Genomic DNA, 25,346 nt, shown 5'->3' with positions numbered 1-25,346 from the left:
AACTAATATGGAAAGCAGTATGGAGATTACTTGGAAAACTTGGGATGGAACCACCATTTGACCCAGCTATCCCATTACATGGTTTATATCCAAAGGACTAAAAACAGCATACTACAGTGACACAACCACATCAATGATTATACCAGCACAATTCACAATAGCTAAATTGTGGAACTAACTTAGATATCCTTCAATTGATGAATACATTAAAAAAATGTGTTATATATACACAACAGAATACTACTTAGCATTAAAAGAGAATAACATCATTATTTGCAGGTAAATGGATGGAGTTGGAGAATATTTTGCTCAGTGAAATAAAGTGAAATAAGACAATCCCCAAAAAACAAATGCTAAATGTTTTCTAAGACTTATGGATCCTGATTCATGATGGGGAATGGAGGGAAGCGCATGGGAGGAATGGAGGAAATTTGGAAAATAGGGCAAAGGGGAGGGAAGGAGCATGAGGGTAAGAAGGACAGTGGGATGAGATGGAAATCATTACCCTATGTATGAAGATACGAAGCGTCATGAAAAACTGTGCTCTATTTGTGTACTATAAATTGAAATACAGTCTTCTGTCAACTATAACAAATTAGAATAAATAAATAAATTTTTTAAAAAGAAACATTATCTGTTATGGGATATGTTCTTATAATTACAATTCAGGAAACTTCAACTCTTCTAAATTTGACCTGGAACAAATAGTTTCTTTAAGCCACGTGTGGTGGTGCACACCTGTAATCCCATCAGTTCAGGAGGTTGAGGCAGGAGGACCACAAGTTTGAGGCCAGCCCTGACAACTTAGCAAGGCTCTAAGCAAAGTGACACCTGTCTTTAAATTTTAAAAGTAAATAAATGGGATGCAGCTCTGGGTTCATTCTCTAGTACACCCTCCCCCCAAAATTTAATTTCTGTATATACAAAGGGAGAAAACAATATCTTATGTCTAACTTATAGCTTTATACAGATACAAAGAAATATCTTTTTTCCTCATCTCACAGAATAAATATTGCTTTTATTTTCTCTATAGTCTAATTACCTCCATTCCTTGCTTTCTCTCTTGTTAATATTTTTCTTCCCTTATTACCCTGATCCTCCTTTTCTTTCTATCCTAGTTATCACCTATGTTGTCTTATACAATGATTAGTTTAAATTCAATTCAAATAAGTGATTAACTGTACAATACCTATCAAGAAACACATACAAGAAGAGTAAGAATCAGCCAGCCAACTATAAATATTATACATTCTTGTAGGCCAGGTGACCAACTCCAATGCTATTGTTTTGATATGAGTATTTTATTATTCTTAGCCATACCTGAAATTATTCAATCATTAGAGTGCTAGCATACTTCAAGATTTGATTTAACTGCCAGGTGAAAGAAACTGAATTCTCATGATAATCTTATTTATTAGTCTATTTTCTCTGCAATGTTTTTATACACACACACACACACACACACAGAGTAAACAAATAACGTGTAGTAATATATTATATCATGTACATATGTATATGTATAATATTAATTCACATTCCTAAAGTTATTTTAAAAGGTGTTTTATGTTTCTGTTATTAAATTAAAATGAGGCATAGTTTTTAATAATTAAACTTTAAATGGGAAATTTGGAAAGTCTATATATTTTTTTAATTCCACAAGTTGAAAAGAATATTAACCTTAGAAGAAAGAAGTTTCTTGTCATTTTTAGTTTTTAAATTACAGACGAACTGGAAACTTTTATTGAAGAATACAAATAGAAAGTAAGTTTTCAAAAGATATCATTTTCAAACAATAGCATTGGAGCTGGTCAGCTGGCCCACTAGAATATGTAATCTTTGATCCTAGTAAAGGAAATGAACTGAAGTATGGGAAATTCTGTAGCACTGGGTATGGTGCAAATCAGAAAAGAAAAAAAGTGATTAGGGAAATCACATCTGAAAGAAGAGGGAACAGCTCCAGTAAGTAAAATCACCTACTTTCCTCTATTTCATACTAAAAGTAGAAATTCCCCTCCTCCTCTCCAAAGCATTTGGTTCTCATATCTCTTGCATTTTATTCTCCTTCTTTGTACATGTATCTCTCTCTCTCTCTTTCCTACATCTTCAACCCTTTCCAAACCTTTTACTGATTTTTCACCTCAATCTATACGCATGTTCAAATCTATTCTATTCCCCAACTCCCCCCCAGGCTACTGGGGATTGAACCCAGGGCCTCATACAAGCTAGGCAAGCAATCCACCACTGAGCCACATCCTCAGCCCTTTTTAACTTTTAGTTTGGGACAAGGTCTGACTAAGTTGCCCGGGCTGGCCTCAATTTTACACCTGGCCTCATCCTCCCAAGTAGTACTGCCATGACCACCAGTTCATTCAAATCTATTCTATTTTTAAAACAAAACTATTAAGTATTGCTCTGCATAGGACCTGAGAAACTACACATGCTGTCACACATTTGACTACTCTTGGCCATGCTGCAGCTGAAAACATGAGTTAAAACAGCCTTCTAAATTTCATGTTCACCACTCTTCTGAGACTCTTCTCCACTAGACAACCAAAGTTAACCTTACTTTCCAATTCAGAAAAACCTTTAGACTTTTTTGTTTGTTGTTTGTTTTTATTTACACTTGCTGAGGAATGAATTAAACTGATCAATGCTCTCTTCCAGGAATTCTTTTTCTGTATCTATAGCTTTTCTCTCCTGATTACTCATGTTCCTCTCCATTTGCTTTTCCTAAAGATTCCTCTTTATCTACCATGCTTAAATGTTGATTTTTCCCAGATTTCCAACCCAGGCCCTGCTCTTCTTTGTTCCACTAGGCATTTTAATCTATGAATTCCTCATATGCTGTACAGACTGTGCTATTAAGTCCCAAACAATTATGTAGCCCTTTCTGAGATACAGACCATGATCTCTGGATTTTTGTAGGGCAATTTTATCTGAATATCTCAAAATATAGCCTGTTCAAGCTAAAACACAGTCTTCTCTAAAGCTAAGCCTGTTGTTCTCCCTATATTCCTTCACTCAGTGAACAGCCTCAATGTCTATCCTATCAATCAAATTGAAAACTTGGGAGCTCCTTGTTCAACTCTAAACTACTTGACACATTGTTATCTGAGATCTCTCACATTATTACCTTTACAATGGACAATTATACGCATCTTATAAACTGGTCTCCACCTCTGTTGTCAATCCTCTTCAATCCATCTCAATGTTGATGCCAAGTGAGTATCTAAAAGCACAAATCTTATAATATCACACACCTTGTTTATAGTCTCTGTTTGTAGTCCAAAATCCTTGATGTATCCAAGGACTTTTTAACCTGACCCCTGCTTTTGTATCTAGCTTTAGATTCCATCTTTTCCTAGTACTGCACCTATAGACCAATTGCTTTCAAACTGTTACTCCTTAAGTACATGATCATCCTCCTTTGGGGATTTTATACTAGCTATTCCCCACCCAAAATACCTTTTCCTTATTCAACTTTCATGTCTGCTTAGATTCACTTTTTGAAGTCTTTTCTAACTCTTTTTTAAATTGCTTTTGTATTGGTTTTATAACTAGTATATACTTCTATTATAATACTTTTCATTGTTTATCTCTCCTATTACTAATTGTCTTGAAGGCAGCATAGTTTTGTACTATGTAAATATTCAGTGAGGAGGCTTAAATAATGGGACAATTCCAAATTCAAATATTCTGTAAAAAATAGAAGAAGTAACAAAATTGGTCCATAAATGGTCTTCGTTTGAACAACTGAGCAACCAGTAAGTTCCTGAAGAATACATGCCATCCTAATCATCCAGACCTCAACAACAGCAACAGCTTTCCTGGTAGGTGTAAAAAGTCAACCATTATTATGGTCCTGAATTCTTAACCTAGATCACAGATTATGAAGCCCAGCTCTAAAGAGTGGAGGCTTAGCCAGGCACAGTGGCACATGCCTGTAATCCCAGTGGCTCAGGAGGCTGAGTTTTTGAGCTCAAGAAGAATCTTGAGTTCAAAGCCAGCCTCAGCAAAAGTGAGGTGCTAAGCAACTCAGTGAGACTCTATATTTATAAATAAAATACAAAATATGGCTGGGGATGTGGCTCAGTGGTCGAGTGTCCCAGAGTTCAATCCCCGGTACCCTCCCCATAACCAAAAAAAAAAAAAAAAGTAGAGGGTTAAAAGGTTAGGCTTCTACTGGATTCAGAACCTATAGTAATGGCTTAACTGTACAAAATGATCAGGACAGTTTAGGATTTGGGCTTTTTTCTAGAACAGTGGATCCAAAGCTTTCATCATTTCACAGAGGAGCCCCTAACTTCAAAATTATTAAGAATCATTTATTTACATAGTTGAACTAGGTACCTGAAAGAGTATGTTAATAGTTTTAGGGAAGAAAACTAAAAACATTGAAAATACAATTCCTATACACTGTACATGTGCTAGATTTAAGTTGAACAAATATAGTCTGGAAATATTTATGTGCTAATTATTTAGAATTTTTTGACATATCCAACTAAGTAAGAATTAGTTACTTTAAACATCAAAGCCACACAGGAAGGACTCCCCTGAATCCAAGAGCCATCAAAAAAAGTAAAAAGTAAAAGCTCTGGTAAGATTTTACTTATTTATTTATTTTTAGAGGAGAAAGGAGAGAGAGAGAGAGAGAGAGAGAGAGAGAGAGAGAGATATCTTTTTTGTACATGAACACAACACAGTCCCTTTTTAAAATTTTTATGGGGTGCTGAGAATCGAACCCGGGTTCTGCCTGTGCTAGGCACACACTCTACCACTGAGCCACAATCCCAGCCCAACTGGTAAGATTTTTATATGCACCTTCTGACAACTGGTAACAAAAAAAGCTAGTCAAGCAGATGCAAAAAATATCTGTAATTTATTATCACCCATCTATAAATTCAATAATTTATTACCAACCATCAATTGTATGAGACTAGGTTATATTCACAAGAAAGGTAGTAAAAGATAAATAGGTACAAGAAATAAAATTAATGCTATAACAGAAAACTTAAAATTCTCACTGTTAACCCTGATCCAACAGAAAGACAAGTCTCAGATGCTTTTTATGCCACTTGTGAAGCTAATTCAAAACTTACAGAGTATAAAGGTATTAATAGGTGAAGAGACTCAATGACTATCAGAAAATAGCTAAGAATTTATAGTGAAGATCTAGATATCATCAAAACATACTGTAAAAATGAAAATTTGACTTTTATAATATCATGTAAGAGATCAGTCCTAAAACCCCCAAACACAGCACTTATGATGATGCTTAACTGTAATGAACCGTTGTTCTAAATACAGGAAGAATTCTCAACCAAACAATTGCACCTGCTCCTGCCATATGTACGTGAGACAAACAGGGGAAACCCACAACCACAACTGACCATGTGCGATTCACCACAGGACTTCTAGTAAGAAATGCTTTCAGGAGATTAAAAAGATGATGGCATTAAATAATGTACTAAGCAACCACATTCATGGCACTAGAAAAGAATTTTTGTTTTCTTCTTTTAAAGAAGATGCTGAGAGATTAGTGTACAAGGCAATAAGCAGGAAATGCTTCTCCTGTTATTGTACCTTTTAGCCAGAGTTGCAGAGTTCACACTTTTAAACTTTTTTCTTCTTTTCTTTCTTTTTCTTTTTTCTCCTCACACGTGCTAGGCAAGCTCTCTGCCACTGAGCTACAACCCCAGCCCTCATTTCTCATTTTGCACAAGTCAACAATAACCTTTTCACTAAGTCCAGAAAGGACATATCCACTCCTATTATTCTACCTTTCAGTCACAGTTGACATTTTTAAACATTTTTTTCTTTCTCAAAACCCTCCCTTATTGTTGGTATCTCAGATAGTACACTTTCCTAGTTTTCTTCCTACCTCTTTAGTTGAGTCTTCTGTCTCCTTTGTAGCCTATTCTTCCTCCTCACCTCTTAAATGTTAAGTATCCAAATTTTTTATACAAAGTCCATTTTTTCTCCTCACACATGGGAAATGCCATTTACCCATCTTTCTTTCTTTTACATATCAGATATACCTAACCAGCTGCCTAAATCAAATCTCCACCAGGATGCCATGTACTTCCAGCATGCCCACAAAGCTGAACTTTTCACCAAATCCTGTCAATGCTATTTCAACACTTACATCTTCCACATCCTTCCACTTCTCTTGATACTCATTGATTATACACTAGCTGAGGTAACCATTCTCTTCTCACTGAAATAAATTTCTAAGTACTTCTCTACTTCTGGATTGATTCATGTTCCATCCATTTTCTACTCTATATAACTACAATGATATTAAGATACATTACTCTAAGATGAATACTCTCCTGCTGAAAAACTTACCTGCATGGATTGTCTTTATAAGTAAATTCAAACTCCCAGTTTCTCTCTCCAGACTCATCCCTAATCATCTATCACCTCAATTTCCAACACACTGAAATTCTTTCCATTCTTTCTACATGCTATACTCTTTCTGCCTACCCCTCCTCTTCAAACATCATAGGATTGACCCAGAAAATTCCTCTTCTTTATCTCTTCATGTCTCTCTGAGTAACTCCCTATATACTTAAAATCTTGGCTTAGATAAAAGCTTCTCCAGGTGAAATGTATTCAGTATGTGCTAGATGGTATTCTGCACATTCCATAAAACATTTCTTTCTTACTGCTTATTGAGCTATTTGTTTTCCTCAATAAATTGTCATCAACAATAGGGGAAGGATGTGTACCCATTTTATTCACTGGTGTGTCCACAGTATCTCGTATAGCACCTGATACATACAAGGCATTCGATAAGTATTTGTTGACAGTATGCAATAAATAAATTTTACTAAGATTGCAAAGAGAAATTTGCTTAAAGCATATGAATAAATAAAACTTAAAAGTTACCACCCATATGGCAGAAATGTAAAAAAATATAAAATTGTGATCTTCAAAGCAAACAAGAAACAAAAATACATATGAATAGTTCAGTATCTGCTTAGCACTTTATCAGGAAACCATTTCTCATGAATATGCTTTTACATCTTGAGGAAATGAAGATAAATTTGTTTCAGTGCCTGCTTATTTGTAATTTATAACCCTCTTGTTCTTAGAAATTTTCCATTTGATGGATGGTTATTATTTTGGAATAGGGTTAGCCAATCAAATTATTATCTCCCATTCCCAATCCCTCAAGAGGAAAAGTGAGGCTTCAAGGAAGAAACAGGAATGGTGTTCTGAAGCTTATGAAGTGGTCTAGCATTATGAAAATTTAATAGGCCTCTTCACAGCAACCTTATACATAGTCAGTGAGCAGAGAATCAAAAAAAAAAAGTACAATCCTCATTTGCCACTGCAAGTAAAAAAAGGAAATGTGCTATGGACTGAATTATATACCTTGTCCAAATTCATGTGTTGAAGTCCTAACTTTCAAATTTATTTTGAAGTGGACCTTTGGAAGATAATTACATTTGGTTGTGGTCACAAAGGTATGACCCTCATTGTGGGAATAGTGCCCTTCTAAAAAGAGACACAAAAAGCTTTCTTTCTTTCTCTCTCCCTATCATGTAAAGTCATAGTGAGAAGGTGACTGTCTACAAGCCTCATCAGAAACCAGTCATTCTAGCACCTTGATCTTAGACTTCTGTCCTCCTGACTGTGTATAAGCCATTTTTTCTCTGATATTTTGTTATGGCAGTCCTAACAAACAAATACGATAATCATACTTACAGTTGGAGATTCCACATAGTCAATTCCATCTTGACTAAATAGTAACATCTTTAAGTCAAAAAACACTAACGCTAGTTTTGAGTTTTGCTTTTAAAAGTGCTGGCTTTCAAATAACAATATTAGAAAGTAAAAATTAAAAGAGAAGTATGAAATATAAACAAGTATAGTGCAAGTCTACTGAAATGCATTATCAATGTAGTAAAAATGGAATAAAAGATACTTACCACCACCAAGAATGTAAGAATCCTGGTGGTTCCCCCAATGTGATGTTTTTTTCCCATCTTATCTAAAATGAATAAAAAAGATATTAAATACTTTCCTAATACTTTTTCCCATACATAATACAAAACAATATTTTTCCCATTTTTTTTTAAATTTTTTATTTTTTAGTTGTAATTGGACACAATATCTCTATTTCATTTACTCATCTTTTATGTGATGCTGAGGATCGAACCCAGGGCCTCATATGTGCTAGGCGAGCTCTCCACTGCCGAGTCACAACCCCAGCCCCTATTTTTCCCATTTTAAAAGGTAAATTTAATGTTTTTCATCTTTTTCACATTATTCTTTGCTGGAGTTTTTCTAGTACTGATTTTACATAGTGATTTGTAAACTGAATTAGTCTATGAGAGAAGATGTTGCCATTATTTCCCTGAATTTGCTTCCCATTATACAAGTTATTAGGCTCTTCTCTCAACCCCAAATCCATCTTTCTGTGCAATTTGAGATGCTTGGTACCTCATAAGCTCAGTGGGGCCTTATAGCCAGAAAGTTGTCTCTCCTTAGAAGTTTAAGACTCAGTTGTGGGGGTTTTCCCTCTAATATTCTGATAACCACACTTCTTTATTTTGATCCATCAGCCCTATTGCTTACTTGTGGCAATTATTGATTTATATAACTTCATACATTCTGCAGTTCCTTGTTCTCTTAAACCTGTATTTCCCCATATTATATTCTCTCTGTTGAAACATTTAATGTTCTTTTAATTAGTATATCTGTATCTTGGTTGATACACCACCACCCCATGGCCCCCTATAAAATAGAATACTAAAAATATATTCCTTTGAAGCAGAATTAGGCATGGGCATAAATTTAGCTTTTGTATATATTAGCTGTCTGAACTGAGGGAAGTTACTTAAGTCTTCTGTGCCTCCACTTCCTCATCTATAAAAAGGGATAATAGTAGTTACCTACTTCCAAGGGTTGCTGTAAGGAATAAACTGGTTAGTACATGAAAATCACTTAGAGTGACTGACACAGTAAATGCCTGATAACTGTTAGCTACTGTGGGTATTTTTTCTTTTACCTAGAAAAGCAATGCTATAAAAATTTATTCCAGCGTCAGTGTCACCAGTACTCACAAAACTCCAGTGATAAATATTCAAGTATTTAGGTACATGCCAAACAATTTTTACTTACTCATCAAAACAGTATAAAATACCTTGGTGGAAATCATACGTACAACTAGGAAAAACAGCAATTAGAGTTGAAACTAAGGAAAATTTTTCTATGCTTCTGATATAAATGGAAGCAGTAAAATGTTAATCATTTAAACAAATTAAGCTGTTATTTATTTTAAAAATTTTGGAATTTGTGTTCTATTTAGTTGATTTACCATGTATTCAGATGACAAAAAGGAAATCAATCTAAAGAGAACCCAGCTTTTAAAAAAAATAAATTGACACAAGATAATTGCATACTTATGTAATACAGTGTGCTATGTCAATTGATGTATATAGCATGTAATGGTAAGATCATGATAACTGGTATTACATTTCACATCAAACATTTATCATTTCTTTGTGTTGGAAACATTCAAAATACTTTCTACTAGCTATTTTGAAATATCCAATTAATTGTTGTCAACTGTAGTTATCCTACTGTGCTTTAGAACATTAGAAGTTGTTCCTCTTGTCCAACTGCACCCTTGTACCTATTAACCATCCTCTCTCCGTCCTTGCCTTCCCTACACTCATCCAGGCTCACTACTTCTACCAGATCAACTTTTTTTTTAGCTTCCATATATAAGTGAGAACATGTAGTATTTGTTTTTCTATGCCTGACTTATTACGCTTAATATAATGTTCTCTAGGAGAACTTAACTTTTGAAGTCTGCCTGCCTGCCTGCCTTCCATTGTTCCTTCCTTCCTTTTGGTGAATCAAAAGGCATTTCAGGATCTTAAGGCATATCAAAATCATCAATATGAACATCAATTATCACCACTGAGGAATTTTCAAGAGACTGGGCTTAATATGTAGACTAAGTTATACATTAAGGATTGCATTTTAAAACAAATTTCTAATTTTATAGGTTATGAATGAAGTAAGAGTTTTTTTTAAAAAAAAAAAACAAGGTGATATTAACTTTCCAAGTATTTATATTTCATATGACTTTGAGTTCACCATTACAAAAATTTAAAATAAAGTCAATATCTCTCAAAAATTAAAAATTCAGACTAAGTACGTTTTACAAAGTAAATTTGGAATTTTGAAATCTGTATGGGCATTTATATGGTATCTTTTCAAAGCACTGGATAGCAGTGAACACAAACAATAAAAATCCCTTTCTTCAGGATTATGCTTTGTAGGAAGGTAGATCATAAACTAATTAAAAGGGGGAAGGGGGCAAATTGTGTTTATACTAGAAGATTACAAATGGTACAGAAGGAGGCAGAGTAGTAAAGGGGCAGAAAAAAAAGAGGAAAATAATGAAGTTAGTTCATAGTTTTAAATAATAAGATCCAGAAATGCCTCACAATAAACTCTGTGTGTAAGTATGTTCCTTGTCTTTTTTAGTTAAAATAATAAAAAGTGGTTTAACAATACCCCAAGCATCACAATTTGTTGAAAGGTCCTTAACATTTTGAAAAAGTAAACAAATATAATTATATATTTCAAAAAAAGTCAACCAATTCTTTATATCATCTACTATGAAGTCCCACAAGAACTCAGTTATTTTATCCCCAAAGGACTTTAAAAAATCAAAATTGTAAAACATAAAATAAACTCAAAAAGTGGCCCTAAATGGGGAGGGGTGGCAACTTAAAGGAAGAGATCAAAGCCTTAAGTACCATTACTATCATTGAAGCATTTTTTAGAGTTCTTAATTACATAAATACAATGCAATGAGAACTTTGAAGTAGACAAGTAATTTGTTCTCAAAATACAAACTTTTTCCAAAGATTAGAAATGTGATAACCATTTTAAGAGTATTAAATTAAGAATTTCCAGTAATTAATGAAGTTAGAAATACTAAATATGAACAATAAACTAGGACATGTTATATAAGTCAGACCCTAATTTGACTTCTCCTTAAAAATCACACAAATATTTGTACATATGTCACCTTGTACATATATGTCAATTTTTTATTTGATTATTTTAGTTGATTAACACTGTGTCTTATTGGTTCCTAAAAAATAAGTAACAATAGTTAGTGAGATTTGTTATGGTTTGGATGTAAGGTGTCCCCCAAAAGCTCATGTGTGAGGCAATGCAAGAAGGTTTAGAGGTGAAATGATTGAGTTATGAGAGTTTTAACCCAATCCATGAATTAATCCCTTGATAGGGATTAACTGAGTGGTAACTGTGGGCTGGTATGGTAGGGTTTGGCTGGAGGAGGTGGGTCCCTGGGGCGTGCCTTTTGGGAATATATTTTGTCCTATTGAGCAGAGCTTGCTCTCTCTGCTTCCTGGTACAGTGTCTTCAGCTGCTTGCCTCTACCACACTCTCCCACCATGATGTTCTTGACTGGCCTTGAGTTCTGAAGAATGGCTGTCTATGGACTGAGACCTCTGAAACTGTAAGCACCAAAATAAACTTTTCCTCCTTAAAATTGTTCTTGTCAGGTCTTTTGGTCAAAGCAGAAGAAAAGCTGACTAAAATTAAAACTTAAGAGAAATGAAACTCTGCTGTCCTGATGAAAGTATAATTTAGTCAAACCCTGTCTCATTCTTCTCTTAATCTTTTGCCTTACACTAACTTATGTCTCACTGAAAGGGCATAAGAATGGGTCCTCACAAATGCATCCCCCACACACTAATACTCCTTATCACTGAAATCAACCTAATCATATGAACACAAAATTTTTCAAAGCAGTGTTCTTTTATTTCATCTCAGTTGATTTTGACTTTGCATAATATACTAATAAAATAAAGCAAATATTGCTAATTAATTACTGCTTTTAATTAAAAGAAGAATGTGAGATGACTTATGGAGCAGTTAAAGTGACATAACTAGGTCTCAGTGCCAGGGAATGCTGGCAGTAGGATTAGACTCATAGTCTAACAAGTCCCATTGCAACACATCAGTCACTAAACAATCTCCCTCATGCACATCCAACACCAATCACAAGCTATTTCAGGAGATAAAATATTCTAAGAAACTACCTGTATGGTTTATATTTGATATGGTCTTTTATGTGAGGAAGTCTGAAGACAATCCGTGTGTATTTTTAAAATATTACATATTATTTATTCCTTAAAAAAAACTCAAAATGCTTCACATTCATCATTGCTTTCTGCCTCATAACATTTTTTTTTTACTATATAGTGAGTAGAATTCATCTTTTTCACCTTAAATTATAAATCTGTGCCAGGAGCAGCTACAATATTGATCCATCATATTGAACAGAAAAGCCACCCTTTTATAGTTATTGAATGAAAAACAAGTAAAGCTATGCTTTAAGTATTTGCAAAGAAGAGATGGGTCTACATAGAAATATGTTTCTATAGCAAATGGTATTGATGCCTCCAAATAAATCTCTGTTATAGGTATTACTTGTTTACAGAAAGCATGAAATTGTACTCAAAACAAGTTTAACCCTGCCCTGTAGAAAACTAAGCCACATTTATTGAAGCATTCTTAGAAAAAAAAATGGAAATTAGAAAAAATCTGAGAAACATTCACCAACAGTGATTCTAAGTTTTGATGCGTGTGTGTGCAATTGGATGAATGTAAATTTACCATTATTTTCTAAAAAATGATAACAGAGAGTTAGTTCCATTTTAAAATTTTATTCATGTGTAGTTATTTTTTTAACAAACATGCATTGATGATTGGTAGTATTGAAAAATAGACAAAAAATACTCCTAAATTCCAATTGTCATTTCAGAAACAATTTTTTTAGAGAGAAATGGAGAGAGAGAGAATTTTTTTATATTTATTTTTCAGTTTTCAGTGGACACAACATCTTTATTTTTATTTTTATGTGGTCTGAGGATTGAACCCAGTGCCCCGCACACACTAGGCGAGCGCGTTACCACTTGAGCCACATCCCCAGCCCTTCAAAAATAATTTTCTTGTTATTTATGAAGAGGTATTTTCTGTTGTATTGCTTCATAGACTTCAGGCTTAGTTAAATGTTTGAGTGGCATCTATGCCAACAAGTTTTCCCTCATTATCCAGTTTTTCTTTTTCCATTATAGCAATCCCAATGTGTATTTCCTCCCCCAAAAGGCTATTTCCTGTTGAACTATCAACCTCTCTTCCTTCTATCATTGGACCAGCTACAGGCTGTATTCTCTTGTGACTTTTATATACATCTTGAGACCCACTCATCTGTCATATTTCTGCATTAGAGTTCTTTGTCTATAATTATGCTGTCTCTATCAAAAGATCTAGCATTTTTAACATTTCTACTCAGACCAAACACTGAATCATGAACAAGATATATTGAAGGCAAATATGCCTCAAGGTAATTATAAATTATATATTATCTGATATGGCAATTATTCTAGTAATTTATCCTATCATATATAAATATAGTCAGACACGTTACATTTATATATGTACATATGTATTTTTTCATATATATGAAAGAGTTCATTAAAGCATTATTTATAATTGTGAAAGACAGGATATAACCTAATTTCCACCAGTAGGGGCTTGATGAAATATATCACAGCACATTTCATAGAATGAAATATTCTATGACCATAAAAGGAGAATTGTGACATTTAATGAATCAATATAAAACAATTTCTAAAATCTAACAAGAAACAAAACAATCAAAAGTTAGAACAATGTGTATTATAAACTAACATCTGTGCAAAGAAAAAAATGATACAAACATAAATAGGTGTGCTCACTTGTGCACACAAAAGTTAAGCAAATACATTTGCTTAACTTTTCATCTTTATTTGCTTCTGGAGAGGTATGCTGCTACTAATAATTTATGTATTGTCTCTCACCTCCAAATCCACCTTTCTGTATACTCCATTCTATACTTAGAGCTGGGATTCTGGAAATTATATTTCTTATTCTCCTTGCCAACTGGCTTCCTGTTAAATTCTGACATCAGGAGACACTAGCAGGAGATCAAAAGTCAGGAGGAAGAAGAGAAACTTCCTTTCTCTGGCTTCAAAAGTGAAGCTTTTGTTGCTGCTGCACTTTTTGGCAGTTCTGGACCTGTCAATATAGTACTTTTTGACAGATCCAAACCCATTTCAACAACATCTCTAACAGCACAGTAGCAGGTTAGAAACTCATGGGATCCAAACTTTTCAAAGTATTGCTGAATCCTTCACAATAGTTTTTGAATTTGAATGAATATTCAGAAATCCTTTTACTACCATAAAAGGATAAAGAAGACTCTGTATACCTATATACAAATTTGTTCCAAGATAAATTTGCTAAGATTTCTAACTTAGATACAACCTAACATTCCCACAGATTTTCTAAAATATTCCATGTATGAGTACATCTACACACTAAACTAAATGTAAATTAAAAAATAAAATTTAAGTAAAATATTTTATATCTCAATTCAAAAATTAAAATCAATATAAGTTTAACAGGAAAAGAAGTCTGACTATACTTTAAAGTAGATAATCTAAAACTGAGTTATTTAACATAATACCTCTTATTCACATGTGGCTTCCATAATTTAAAATTGTTAACTTAATATTCCTTATTTGCACCAGCCACATGTCGAGTACTAAACAGTTACCTAAAATTAATAGGGACCTTATTAGAAAGCAAGTATCACTTCCATAATTACAGAAAGTTTCACTGGGCAGTGCTGCTTGCTTCAGAAGGAAAGAAGACACCCTCTTGAAGGAAAATGTTTTTTTACAGGGAAAACTCCATAATGAATCCTTTTTTATTTTTGTTTTCTTTTTTGGTTTTATTCTTTGATCCATAAAAACAGAGGTCCGTAGGAATAGTATGAGAGGAAAGAATTATAAAAAGCTAAACAAATACTCAATGTTATGAGCTGAATTATGAGGTGATCCCCAAAAGCTCCAATGTTAATATAGGAATATTCAAAACTGAAATGATTAGGTTATGAGACTGTAATCTAATCCGTTTACTCTAGTTTGAATGGACAGTGTGGTAAATATAACAGATGAGTCACTGGGGGCATGCCCTAAAAAGGTTTATCTTCTGCCAAGCATTGTGGCACACATCTATAATCCCAGTGGTTCAAAAGGCTGAGGCAGGAGGATTGCAAATTCAAAGCCAGCCTCAAGAATAGTATGAGAGGAAAGCAACTTAGAACTTAGGGCTGTCTCAAAATATAAAAATTTTTTAAAAAATAAGGATTGGGGATGTGGCTTAGTGGTTAAGTGCCCCTGAGTTCAATCCCTGGTACCAAAATAAATAAATAAATAAAACAATATATAAAACCTGCCCCCTGCTTCCTAGCTACCTTGAACAGAGTATCATTTTTCCACCATGCCCTTCTGCCATCATGTTCTGCCTCACTTTGGGCCCAAAGCATTTAAGTCGGCTGACCATGGACTAAATCTCTGAAAACGTGAGCTCAAAATAAACCTTTCCTCCTCTCAGTTGTTCTCTCAGGTCACAGCAACAAAGAGCTAAGTAACAGTTGTTATTCTACATAATTCTTATTATTCTTTACATAAGAATTTAGGAGGCTGATAATGATATCTCAGAAAGAACTTTTGGGTATCCAGGGGGATTCAGAAAAAAAGAAAATGGGAGAAGTTTCAAGGTGTCAACAAGATTAGAGGCAAATTGCCCCCACAGGAAAATAGCTAGTGAGAAACTCTTTGTGGCAATATCAAAAAAATTAATATGAGTTGTGTCTAATATTCAAGCTAATGCTGTTACCCATACAATGCTTAATTTTTTTTCAGTTATCCCCTGACCTTCTATAAGAATCCTTTATATACAAGAGCAGTGAGGTAATAGAGCTTTGAAGTTATGAAGGAAACAAAATTTCAGACATAAAAAAGGGATTAGCCTTAAGAGGGAGTAGCAGAATGGAAAAATAATACTCAACAAGAGCAAGAAATTGTAACAAGAGAACCCCAAGTGCCTCCAAGTAAGGCTCAGAGAAGTTGGAGAAAACTTGACAGCCTACAATATTAGGGACTAGGGCAGAAGCCATTTTGATAGAAAGGATAATATCAAAAGGTAGGAAGACTGTGGGCCATCCAAATGATAGGTGGTGCATACATGTATGGATAAGATATATATTTACACTTGACTCTAAAAAAAGAAACTACACTAGACAGAAAAATATCAGTCACAAATTTTAAAAAATAACACTTTGGGGCATTTACTACCTGCCAGGAACTATGCTAAGCAATTTATGTACATTAATTCATTTAAACCTTAGCATAATTCAGAAGCATTATTTTGATTATCTTCTTTCTATAATTAAGAAAACCAAGTTAGTAAGAAAAATGTAAAATATAATTCAAACCCAGAAAGTCTGACCCAAAGGTATTACTCTTACACAGTACACTCTATTGCCTCCAAATTCAAGTTGAAGAAACAAGTTTAGAAATAATAACTTTATTTACTCTTTTCATATAGGTGAAAGACAGAACAGACTTTTGGAGTCTATGGTGTTCAATACCTTAGCAATCCTAATACAATCTGAAGAACCAATCTATTAGATGTTTTTAAGTTTCTATTTCGGGTAAATGTGATTAATTTATGACAAAAAAGGGACAGTAATGTATCATAAACAAGTAAAAGAAAATGAAGGTAAAGAAAGAATCTATAATCTCTTCAACATTCCAATTCTTAATTTTATTTGTTAAGGCTATTTAACCTCATTCTGTAGCATAAATACCATGTAAAATTTCAACAACAAACATGCATTCTTTGTGTATTAAAACAATATAACTAGGGCTGTGGATATGGCTCAGTGGTAGAGCACTTGCTTTGCATGATCAAGGTCCCAGATTTGATCCCCAGCACTGCAAAATAAAAAATAAATTACAAAAAAGAAAACAATATAACTAGAAATAAAGATAGCTCCTAATGAATTCAAAGTTACGAAACAAGTTGATATAAAATTGGAAAGATTTCTTACACTCTTTTTTTAGTTTCTGAATGTTGAAAGTTAATAAAGCAGAAGAAGTTCTCTGTGTTGAGCATATTTCTTTAAAAAAAATTGAGTCTCTCCCTAGGGGTAAGAAAATGAAAAGTCAGACAAACTATATTTAGGATACAGGTAGTGGTTTAAAACCTTTCATAAATCAAAGAAAACATCAAAAGAGTCTAAATTCGGAGAAATGATTTGATTTCTACTGTTAGTTCAATGCTATCTTTTTTAATTAAGAAAAAAAAATGCTGAGCTAATAATAATTATGTCCTCCACTCTTCTAACTAATAACAAAACCCATCAAGAACATTCCAATTTCTGACTGACTAAGTCAAGGGCACTTCTAGAAAGGCTAAGCCCAAGTGAAAGATCAGGCTGTAGAAAATCACATCTTGCGTGTTGAGATGATGCCTGGATTTCCAATTTGAACTTCTCACAACTTCACCCATAACAATGAGCCAGCCCATACAAGTAAAAGAAACAGTAAATCCTCAGTTAGAGAAGCTCATTAAACATCACATTCATTCATATCCTGAGGGAGAATGTCAAAGTTGAAAGAAGTATTCTACCTTTCCTTGAACCAGAGTGAGAACATTTGATTTCTAAATAATTGGTGTCATTTCAATCATTTCCATTTTACCACAATAATCAATACAAATAAGTATGTCTCTCTATTTTAAGTTCTTTGTGTAACAGTTCTGAATGAGGTAAAAACCTGGGAATAGACTAGGGAGAATCTAGGGAGACAAGAGAGCCCTGCAAGGCTAAACTGGTTAATAAGTTATTCTACAACAAGCAGCCTTACACTTCTACATGATCCAAGAAAAATTAAGACAGAGCAAGTAGTGTATAGAGCTCTAAAATATTATATTCTCTTTTTTAAACTCTCCATTTGTAAGAAATAAGGTCACATAGACATCAGAGTATAGACATTGTTATTCTTTTACTTTAAAATTTTTGAAATGTCCATTTGACCAAGAAGATAAAGTGCAAACTTCCTAGCATAGTATGTAAAGGTCTTCATGTAAGAGGGATTTCTAAGCTTTTTGAGAAGAGAAGGGAAGAAGAACTTAGGCAGAAGGAACATACCACTGAGGAAAGCCCAGATGACAGAAACTTTATGGTACATGCAAACACAAGCAGCTATATATTGCAGAAATTTAAAATGTGAGGGAGGAAATAGCAAGCTATTAAAATTTAACCAACTGAAATCAATAAAAATGCTGGGGTGTTCTCAGCAATGAGTTATCACAAATCTATCTCCAGGCTTCCCTCTCTAAATGCAGATAATTTAAGAGAACATATTTTCAACATTTATATGTTTAAATAATATAAAATAATACATTTTTGCATATATATTTAAGTGTGTAAAAAATCCTATAATGAAAGATGAAATCCTCTTTGGTCCCTTTAATTAAACCACTCCACTCCCAAACACATTATAAGTTTTCTATAATGTAAGAGAATAATATCCATTCATTTGGACTTTAATAGACAGACTGCCAAAATATTGTCTAGTAAAATAAAATACCAAAGTATGACATTTATATAGAAACCCTTGAACAGAAAAAAATGTTTTAGAGATCTTCATTAATTAATTAATTTATTAATTAGTGATATGTTAAGACCAAACCTCTAAAATTCCTAATTTCCAAACAGGGCTGGCTAATTCACATAAACTAGAAATAGGATTATTCCTTAACTTAATGTTTGGGGAGCAACTTAGTCTCAAGAAAGCCATTCAGGGCATTATGGGCAATGGGTTGCCTTTGTATCCCTGATGTGGTAGAGGCTACACTCGTAAGATCACTAGACAAAATGTGATTTCAAGTAGCACTGTCCAGTAGAAATACAAATATGGGCTACAAATAAGATCACCTATGTCACTGTAAATTTTTAAATAGCCATATTAAGTAATAAGGTAAAATTAATTTTAGTAATATATTTTTATTCAATATACCCAAAATATTAATATGTGGTCAAATTTCTTAAAAGTAATGATGATACTTCATATTATCTGTTCAAAATAAGCCTTAAAATGTAATGTTTACTTTAAAACATAGTACTTATCAATTTCATTAGTTATATTTCAATTGCTCAAAGTTCATATATAGCTAGTGGCTATAATTCACTAAGCTATGTAACTATGACACAGTTATATAAATGCTCTGAGTTATATTGTTCTAATCAGTAAAACAGCAATAATATGCCTTGTAAATTTCTTAAAAGAATTAGAGGGGATTTTGAAGATGGCAGAGTAGAGGAAAGCTGTACTCCAAGTCATACCTGGCTCAAGACCAAAGCACACAACCTAGGTGTACAGCTTCCCAAAGAGACAGCAAATATTATCACAGTCAAAGGACATTTAATATAAAGTTGTACATCTGTTGCTGACATTAGTGTCCACTCCTGGCTCCCCGCTTCTTCTAAGAGGGGCTGGAAAGAGATTGGGTCACTTCAAAATGACGGAATAGAGATCCCACAGTTGAGAAATACTCACATCTCAATCAAGCAGCAGTGAATCTCAATCCACACACAGTCTACTCCTCCTCAGCCATAAAATTACTCCAACTCAAATGAGGAGACAAAAGCCCCAAACCAAGAAGGACAAATCTGAGAAGGACTTCAGGTCCCACCCTGTAGCATCTACACACATCAAAAAAAGAGAGAAGTCCCAGAATAAATAAGATAATTACACACAAAAGGATATTCATATAAAGAGGTAGGGAGGGCTGGGGATGTGGCTCAAGCGGTAGTGTGCTCGCCTGGCATGCTTGCAGCCAGGGTTCGATCCTCAGCACCACATACAAAGATGTTGTGTCCATGGAAAACTAAAAAATTATATTAAAAAATCCTCTCTCTCTCTCTCTCTCTCTCTCTCTCTCTCTCTCTCTCAAAAAAAAAAAAAAAAAAAGAGGTAGGGAAATCTACCTCAACTGATGCACAAGTTGAAAACCTCTGAAAACATGAGGAAACAGACAAATAAAATCTCTCTCCAAAATCCACAATCTCCCAACAAAGGATCCCACTGATAATGAGATGGATGAAATTCCAGCAAAAGATTATAAAAAAAAACTGACTATTAAAATGTTCAGTGATCTAAAAGAAGACCTAAGGAAGGAATTAAGAGAGCAGTTATAGGAACACAGCACTGAGCAAAGTCCAGATGAGAGAAACTTTATGGTATAAACAGGCAAACACAAGCTGCTAACACAATCAAACACAATTAGAGGAGATGAAAGACCACTTTAATTAATAGAAACAATGAAAAGAAACCAAGCAGAACTCCTAGAAATGAAAGACATGATTAACCAAATTAAAATTTCACTTGAAGGTATCACTAACATATTAGACTGCATAGAAAATAAAACCTCAGCCCTTGAAGACAGAATTTCAGACTTTGAAGACAGGCTAGATGATCTTGAGTACACAGATGAATAAAGGGGAAAAAATATAGACTATGACCAGAATATACAAGAACTCTGAGACAACATTAAAAAAACCAAACCTGAGAATCATTGGGATATAGAGAACATGAAGATACAAACTAAAGACATAAAGAACATTTTCAATGAGATAGTTACAAAAAACTTTTCCCATATCAGAAATCAGATGTACATCTAAATACAAGAGGCTTACAGGACTCTAAATAGACCTATTTAAATGAGAAGTTCATTACAACATATTATAGTCAAAATGCCTAACATAGAAAATAAGAGAAGAATATTAAAAGTTGCAAGAGAAAAACATCAGGTCATATTTAGAGACAAACCAATAAAGCTCACTTCTGGTTTCTCAGTCCACATCCTAAAATCAAGAAGGGCCTGGAATGAGAAAATCCAAGCCCTAAAAGAAAGTAACTGCCAGCCATGGTTATTATATCAGCAAAGTTCACTTTCAAATTCCAGAGGTACATAAAACCTTTCCATGACAGAAATAAACTAAAAGAAATTATAAGCACCAATCCAGCATTATAATAAAGAATATTCAAACTGCACACAAAGAAACTAAAAGACAATTCCCAAAGCTCCCAGAGGATGTTCAGTAAAGTAATAACCCACCAAATGATAATCAAGACAGGATAAAATACAGCAAAATATCAAAATGGCAGGAAACCACAAACACATATCCATACTAATATTGAATGTTAATGGACTCAACTCCCCAACTAAAAGACACAGATTAGCAGAATGGATCAAAAAACAAGATCCAACAGTATGCTATTTACAAGAGACTCATCTTATAGGCAAAGACATCCACAGGTAAAAGAAAGGCAAAAAATATTTCATGCATACAGACCACTAAAACAAGCCAGAGTAGCTATTCTCTTACCTGACAAAGCCGATTTCAAGCAAATATTAATCTGAAAAGACAAAGAATGCAACTACAACCTAGAAAGGGAATTATCCAACAAGAAGAGATAATGATTTTACACAATTCCCCACAAGTTAATACAGCCAATTAAATTTTCAAAAACTCTTTAAATAAAATAAAACCTCCATGAAACTGAATAAATCCCACATAGACTCCAACACAATAATACTGGGTAATTTCAACACACCCTTACTACCAACAGACAGGCCATCAAAATACAAAATTAATAAAGGTATCTCCAACCTAAATAATACTCTAAATCAAATGGACCTAATATATCTTTATATTATTCCATCCCAAAACTGTTGAATTCATGTTCTTCTCAGCTGCACATGGAACTTTTTCTAAAATACATCATATTCTAGGCCACAAAACAAGTATTAGCAATTATTTTTTAAAAATCAACATAATTCCATGTATCTTATCAGATCATAATGGACTAATGCTCCAAATCCGCAGCTTTGTGGTAGAGCTCAGTGGTAGAGCACTTGTCTAGCATGTGTGAGACACTGGGTTTGATTCTCAGGGCTGTGTGTAAATAAACAAATGTTTAAAAAGAACCATCAAAAACTTTTAAAAAGGAAAATAATAGAAACTACATAAACACATGGAAACTGAATAATATTCTCTTAAATTAAGGGTGTATCAAAAAAGAAATGAGAAATAAAGAAATTCTTAAAAAAAAAAAAATAAGAACAGAGATATAACATAGCAAAATTCCTGGGACACTATGAAAGAAGTCCTAACAGGCAAATTTATAACACTGAATGCCTATATTAAAAAATTAGAGAGATCCCAAATAAATAAGATTATGTTCCACCTGAAGGCCTTAAAAAGAACAAATTCCAAAATCAGTAAAATATAGGAAATAATTAAGATCAGAGCCAAAATCAATGAAATTGAGAATAAAAAATCAATACATAGGGTAAATGTAACAAAGAGTTGGTTCATTGAAAATATAAATAAAGTGGACATACCTTTAATCAAACTAACCAAAAGAAAAGAGAGTGAAGACCCAAATCAACAAGAACAGAGGTGAAAAAGGAAATATCACCACAGACCATTCTGAAATCCAAAGAATTATCAGAATCTATTTTGAAATCTATATTCCAATAAACTGGAAAATCTGGAAGACACTAACAAATTTCTAAGCCCATATGACCTGCTCAAATTGAATTATAAAGATACAGAATGCCCAAACAGACCAATATCAAATAATGAGATTGAAATAGCAATTAAAAGCCTCCTGAAAGAGAAAAGCCCAGAAACAGATGGATTCTTAGCTGAGTTCTACCAAACTTTTACAGAAGAACTAGCACCAGTCTTTCTAAAATTATTTCATGAAATTGAAAGGGAAAGAATACTCCCAAATAAATTATATGTAGACTAGTTCAACCACTCTGGAAGACACTATGAAGAATCCTCAAAAAACTAGAAATAGAACCACCATATGACCCAGTTATCCCACTCCTTGATATTTTCCCAAAATATCTAAAATTGGACTGCTACCATGATGACAGCAACTCAAAATTTATTGCAGCACAATTCACAACAGATAATTTACAGAATCAACTCAGGTACCCATCAGTAGATGAATGGATTAAAAAACTGTGATTGATTATATATATATATATATATATAATATATATATATTATATATATATATATAATATATATATATAATATATATATATTATATATATATATAAAAATGTATATACATATATATATATATAAATAAATACTGTGAGATACACACACACACACACACACACACACACACACACACACACAAAATGAAGTTCTACTCAGCCATAAAGAAGAATGAAATTATGGCATCTGCTAGTAAAAGGATAGAAATGGAGAATATCATGCTAAATGAAATAAGCCAAAGTCCAAAACTCAAAGGTCAAATGTTTGCTCTCTTATGCAGAAGCTAGAGTAAAATAAAAGAAAGGGGGAGCACAGGGTTGTATAACATAAAGATATAGGGAAAATCCGTAACGTAGAAGGAGATCAAGAGACAGACTTGGTGGCACATGCCTGTAAACCCAATGGCTTGGAAGGCTAAGGCAGGAGGATCATGATTTCAAAGACAGGTTCAGCAACAGAAAGGCACTAAGCAACTCAATGAGACTCTGTCTCTAAATAAAATACAAAGCAGGGTTGGGGATGTGGCTCAGTGGCTGAATGCCCCTGAGTTCAATCCCCTGAACCCCACAACCCGCCCCCCTAAAAAAAAGAGACAGACAGACAGACAAAGTGCAGGAATAGATAAGGGGAGGCAATGCAGAATGAATTCTTTAAAAGTCATGTTATGTGAGCTGGGGTTGTAGCTCAGTGGTAGGACCCTCACACTATATCTGTAAAGGTATCGTGTCCACCTACAACTAAAAATTTTTTTTAAATCATGTTATGTGCATATGTAAATATATCACAGAGAACTTCACCTTTATACATAGGTGGAAAGAACCAACCAAACATAAATCAAGAGACAAATGGAAGGAAGTGTAGCAGAGTAGAGGAAGGAATAAGGGAGAGGGGAAGGAGAACAGGAAGAAAAAGTGGAAGGGATAAGGGAAGATTATAAATTATGATAAAATTCCATGCATTTATGAGTTTGTAGAGATGAACCCAAACACTATGTATAACTATAAAATTCTAATAAAATAAAAAATTAGAAGTAACATATGTAATGTACTTCGGCATATTATGTGCCTACCACATAACAAAACTCATCCCTCATTATAATATAAAATATTTTGGCAATGAACTATTATCTATGCAAAATAAAAGCAAATAAAAACCACATTTTCCAAAATTGTGAAAAATGACAAAATAAGATTGTTAAAACTAGAGGTATGGTGGTTTTTTAAGCAAATTTTCTTTCTTGATTATTGGTTGTCATGCAAGGTGGCTAGGCTAATGAGTGGCACAGAAATGGCATTTGGGGATACTAAAAATCCTTATATATAATCTACAAAGACTATATTACACATATTGATAACTGAGCATTCACTGTATAATATATAACAATCAATTTTTTCAAATAATGTTAAAAGTATATTTTTCATTCATTTATATAAGAAATCAAAATGCAATACAAAAAAAATATATAAAACATACCTCTGATAAAAATGTTTGGGCCGATTTCTGAGCTCCTACATGGAGCAGATATTCATATACATAGAGTGCTAACCTGGAAAATGAATAAAACATTTATTGAGAAGAGAAATATGTAAAATTCATTCTTTAAATAATGAACATCTTTCCATTCCACAGCAAAAGTATTTTAAACACCGCCACAGCAAAAATATTTTATATACTAACAGTGAAAGAAAATAAATCCTTCCTGTACAATGTTAATGGGAATTTATACATTTATGTTCAGAAAGAATTTAAACTAATTAAAACAGCAAAAAATGAAAAAGATAAATATATATTTTGGGGTAAAGAAATATCTAAATATGGATTTTTCTCTTTAATCATCTCACCTATCAAAACCTTACTGCTCATTCTATACTTAATAATTTATAGATAAACATTAATAAGCTCTTAAAGTAAAATTCGTTTATTGGTAAAATGAATAAATTAAGTTATTTCACTTTTCCAACAACTTATTTCCTTCCATCTTTACAGTAAATAGTAATGTAAACCCTAGTTGTGTGCAGAACCATATGCCAAAATTTGTGTTGAATTTCCACTTTTTTAGCAACCTCTCCTTATTGTTCAGGTTTGTTTGTTAGATCAATTAATTTTTTAGTCTATAACACATTCAAATTCATTAAAAAACTACAGCATTATGTAAACTTCAAAATAACATCATATTAAGTGTGTGGGCATTTACGGCTTAAAGGTTAATACAAAATTACATATAAATTTATTGCTCAAATATATAATATTGAGTGTGTAGTATACACTTACACTACTCTTACTATCTTGTGGATTCAGTGTT

The 25,346-nt window shown here is 33.3% G+C and overlaps 1 protein-coding gene across 6 annotated transcripts in view; it reads right to left on the bottom strand.

Moving 5' to 3' along the window:
• Positions 1-25,346, bottom strand: part of Ssbp2 (single stranded DNA binding protein 2) — a 335,480-nt gene that overhangs the window by 223,335 nt on the left and 86,799 nt on the right. For 5 of the 6 annotated variants that reach the window (XM_076857059.1, XM_076857062.1, XM_076857060.1 and 2 more), the window contains exons 2-3: positions 24,518-24,590; positions 7,938-7,999 (exon numbers count right to left, since the gene is read on the bottom strand). In XM_076857059.1, the coding sequence (XP_076713174.1) occupies positions 7,938-7,999; positions 24,518-24,590 (135 nt within the window). The remainder of the gene's footprint in view (positions 1-7,937; positions 8,000-24,517; positions 24,591-25,346) is intronic. The other variant, XM_076857064.1, reaches the window with a different exon arrangement.

The sequence above is a fragment of the Callospermophilus lateralis genome, chromosome 5 (genome assembly GCF_048772815.1).
Source record: "Callospermophilus lateralis isolate mCalLat2 chromosome 5, mCalLat2.hap1, whole genome shotgun sequence".
Taxonomy (NCBI): domain Eukaryota; kingdom Metazoa; phylum Chordata; class Mammalia; order Rodentia; family Sciuridae; genus Callospermophilus; species Callospermophilus lateralis.
Note: the sequence above shows the minus strand (reverse complement) of the source record. Positions and strands in the feature narration are given on the sequence as shown.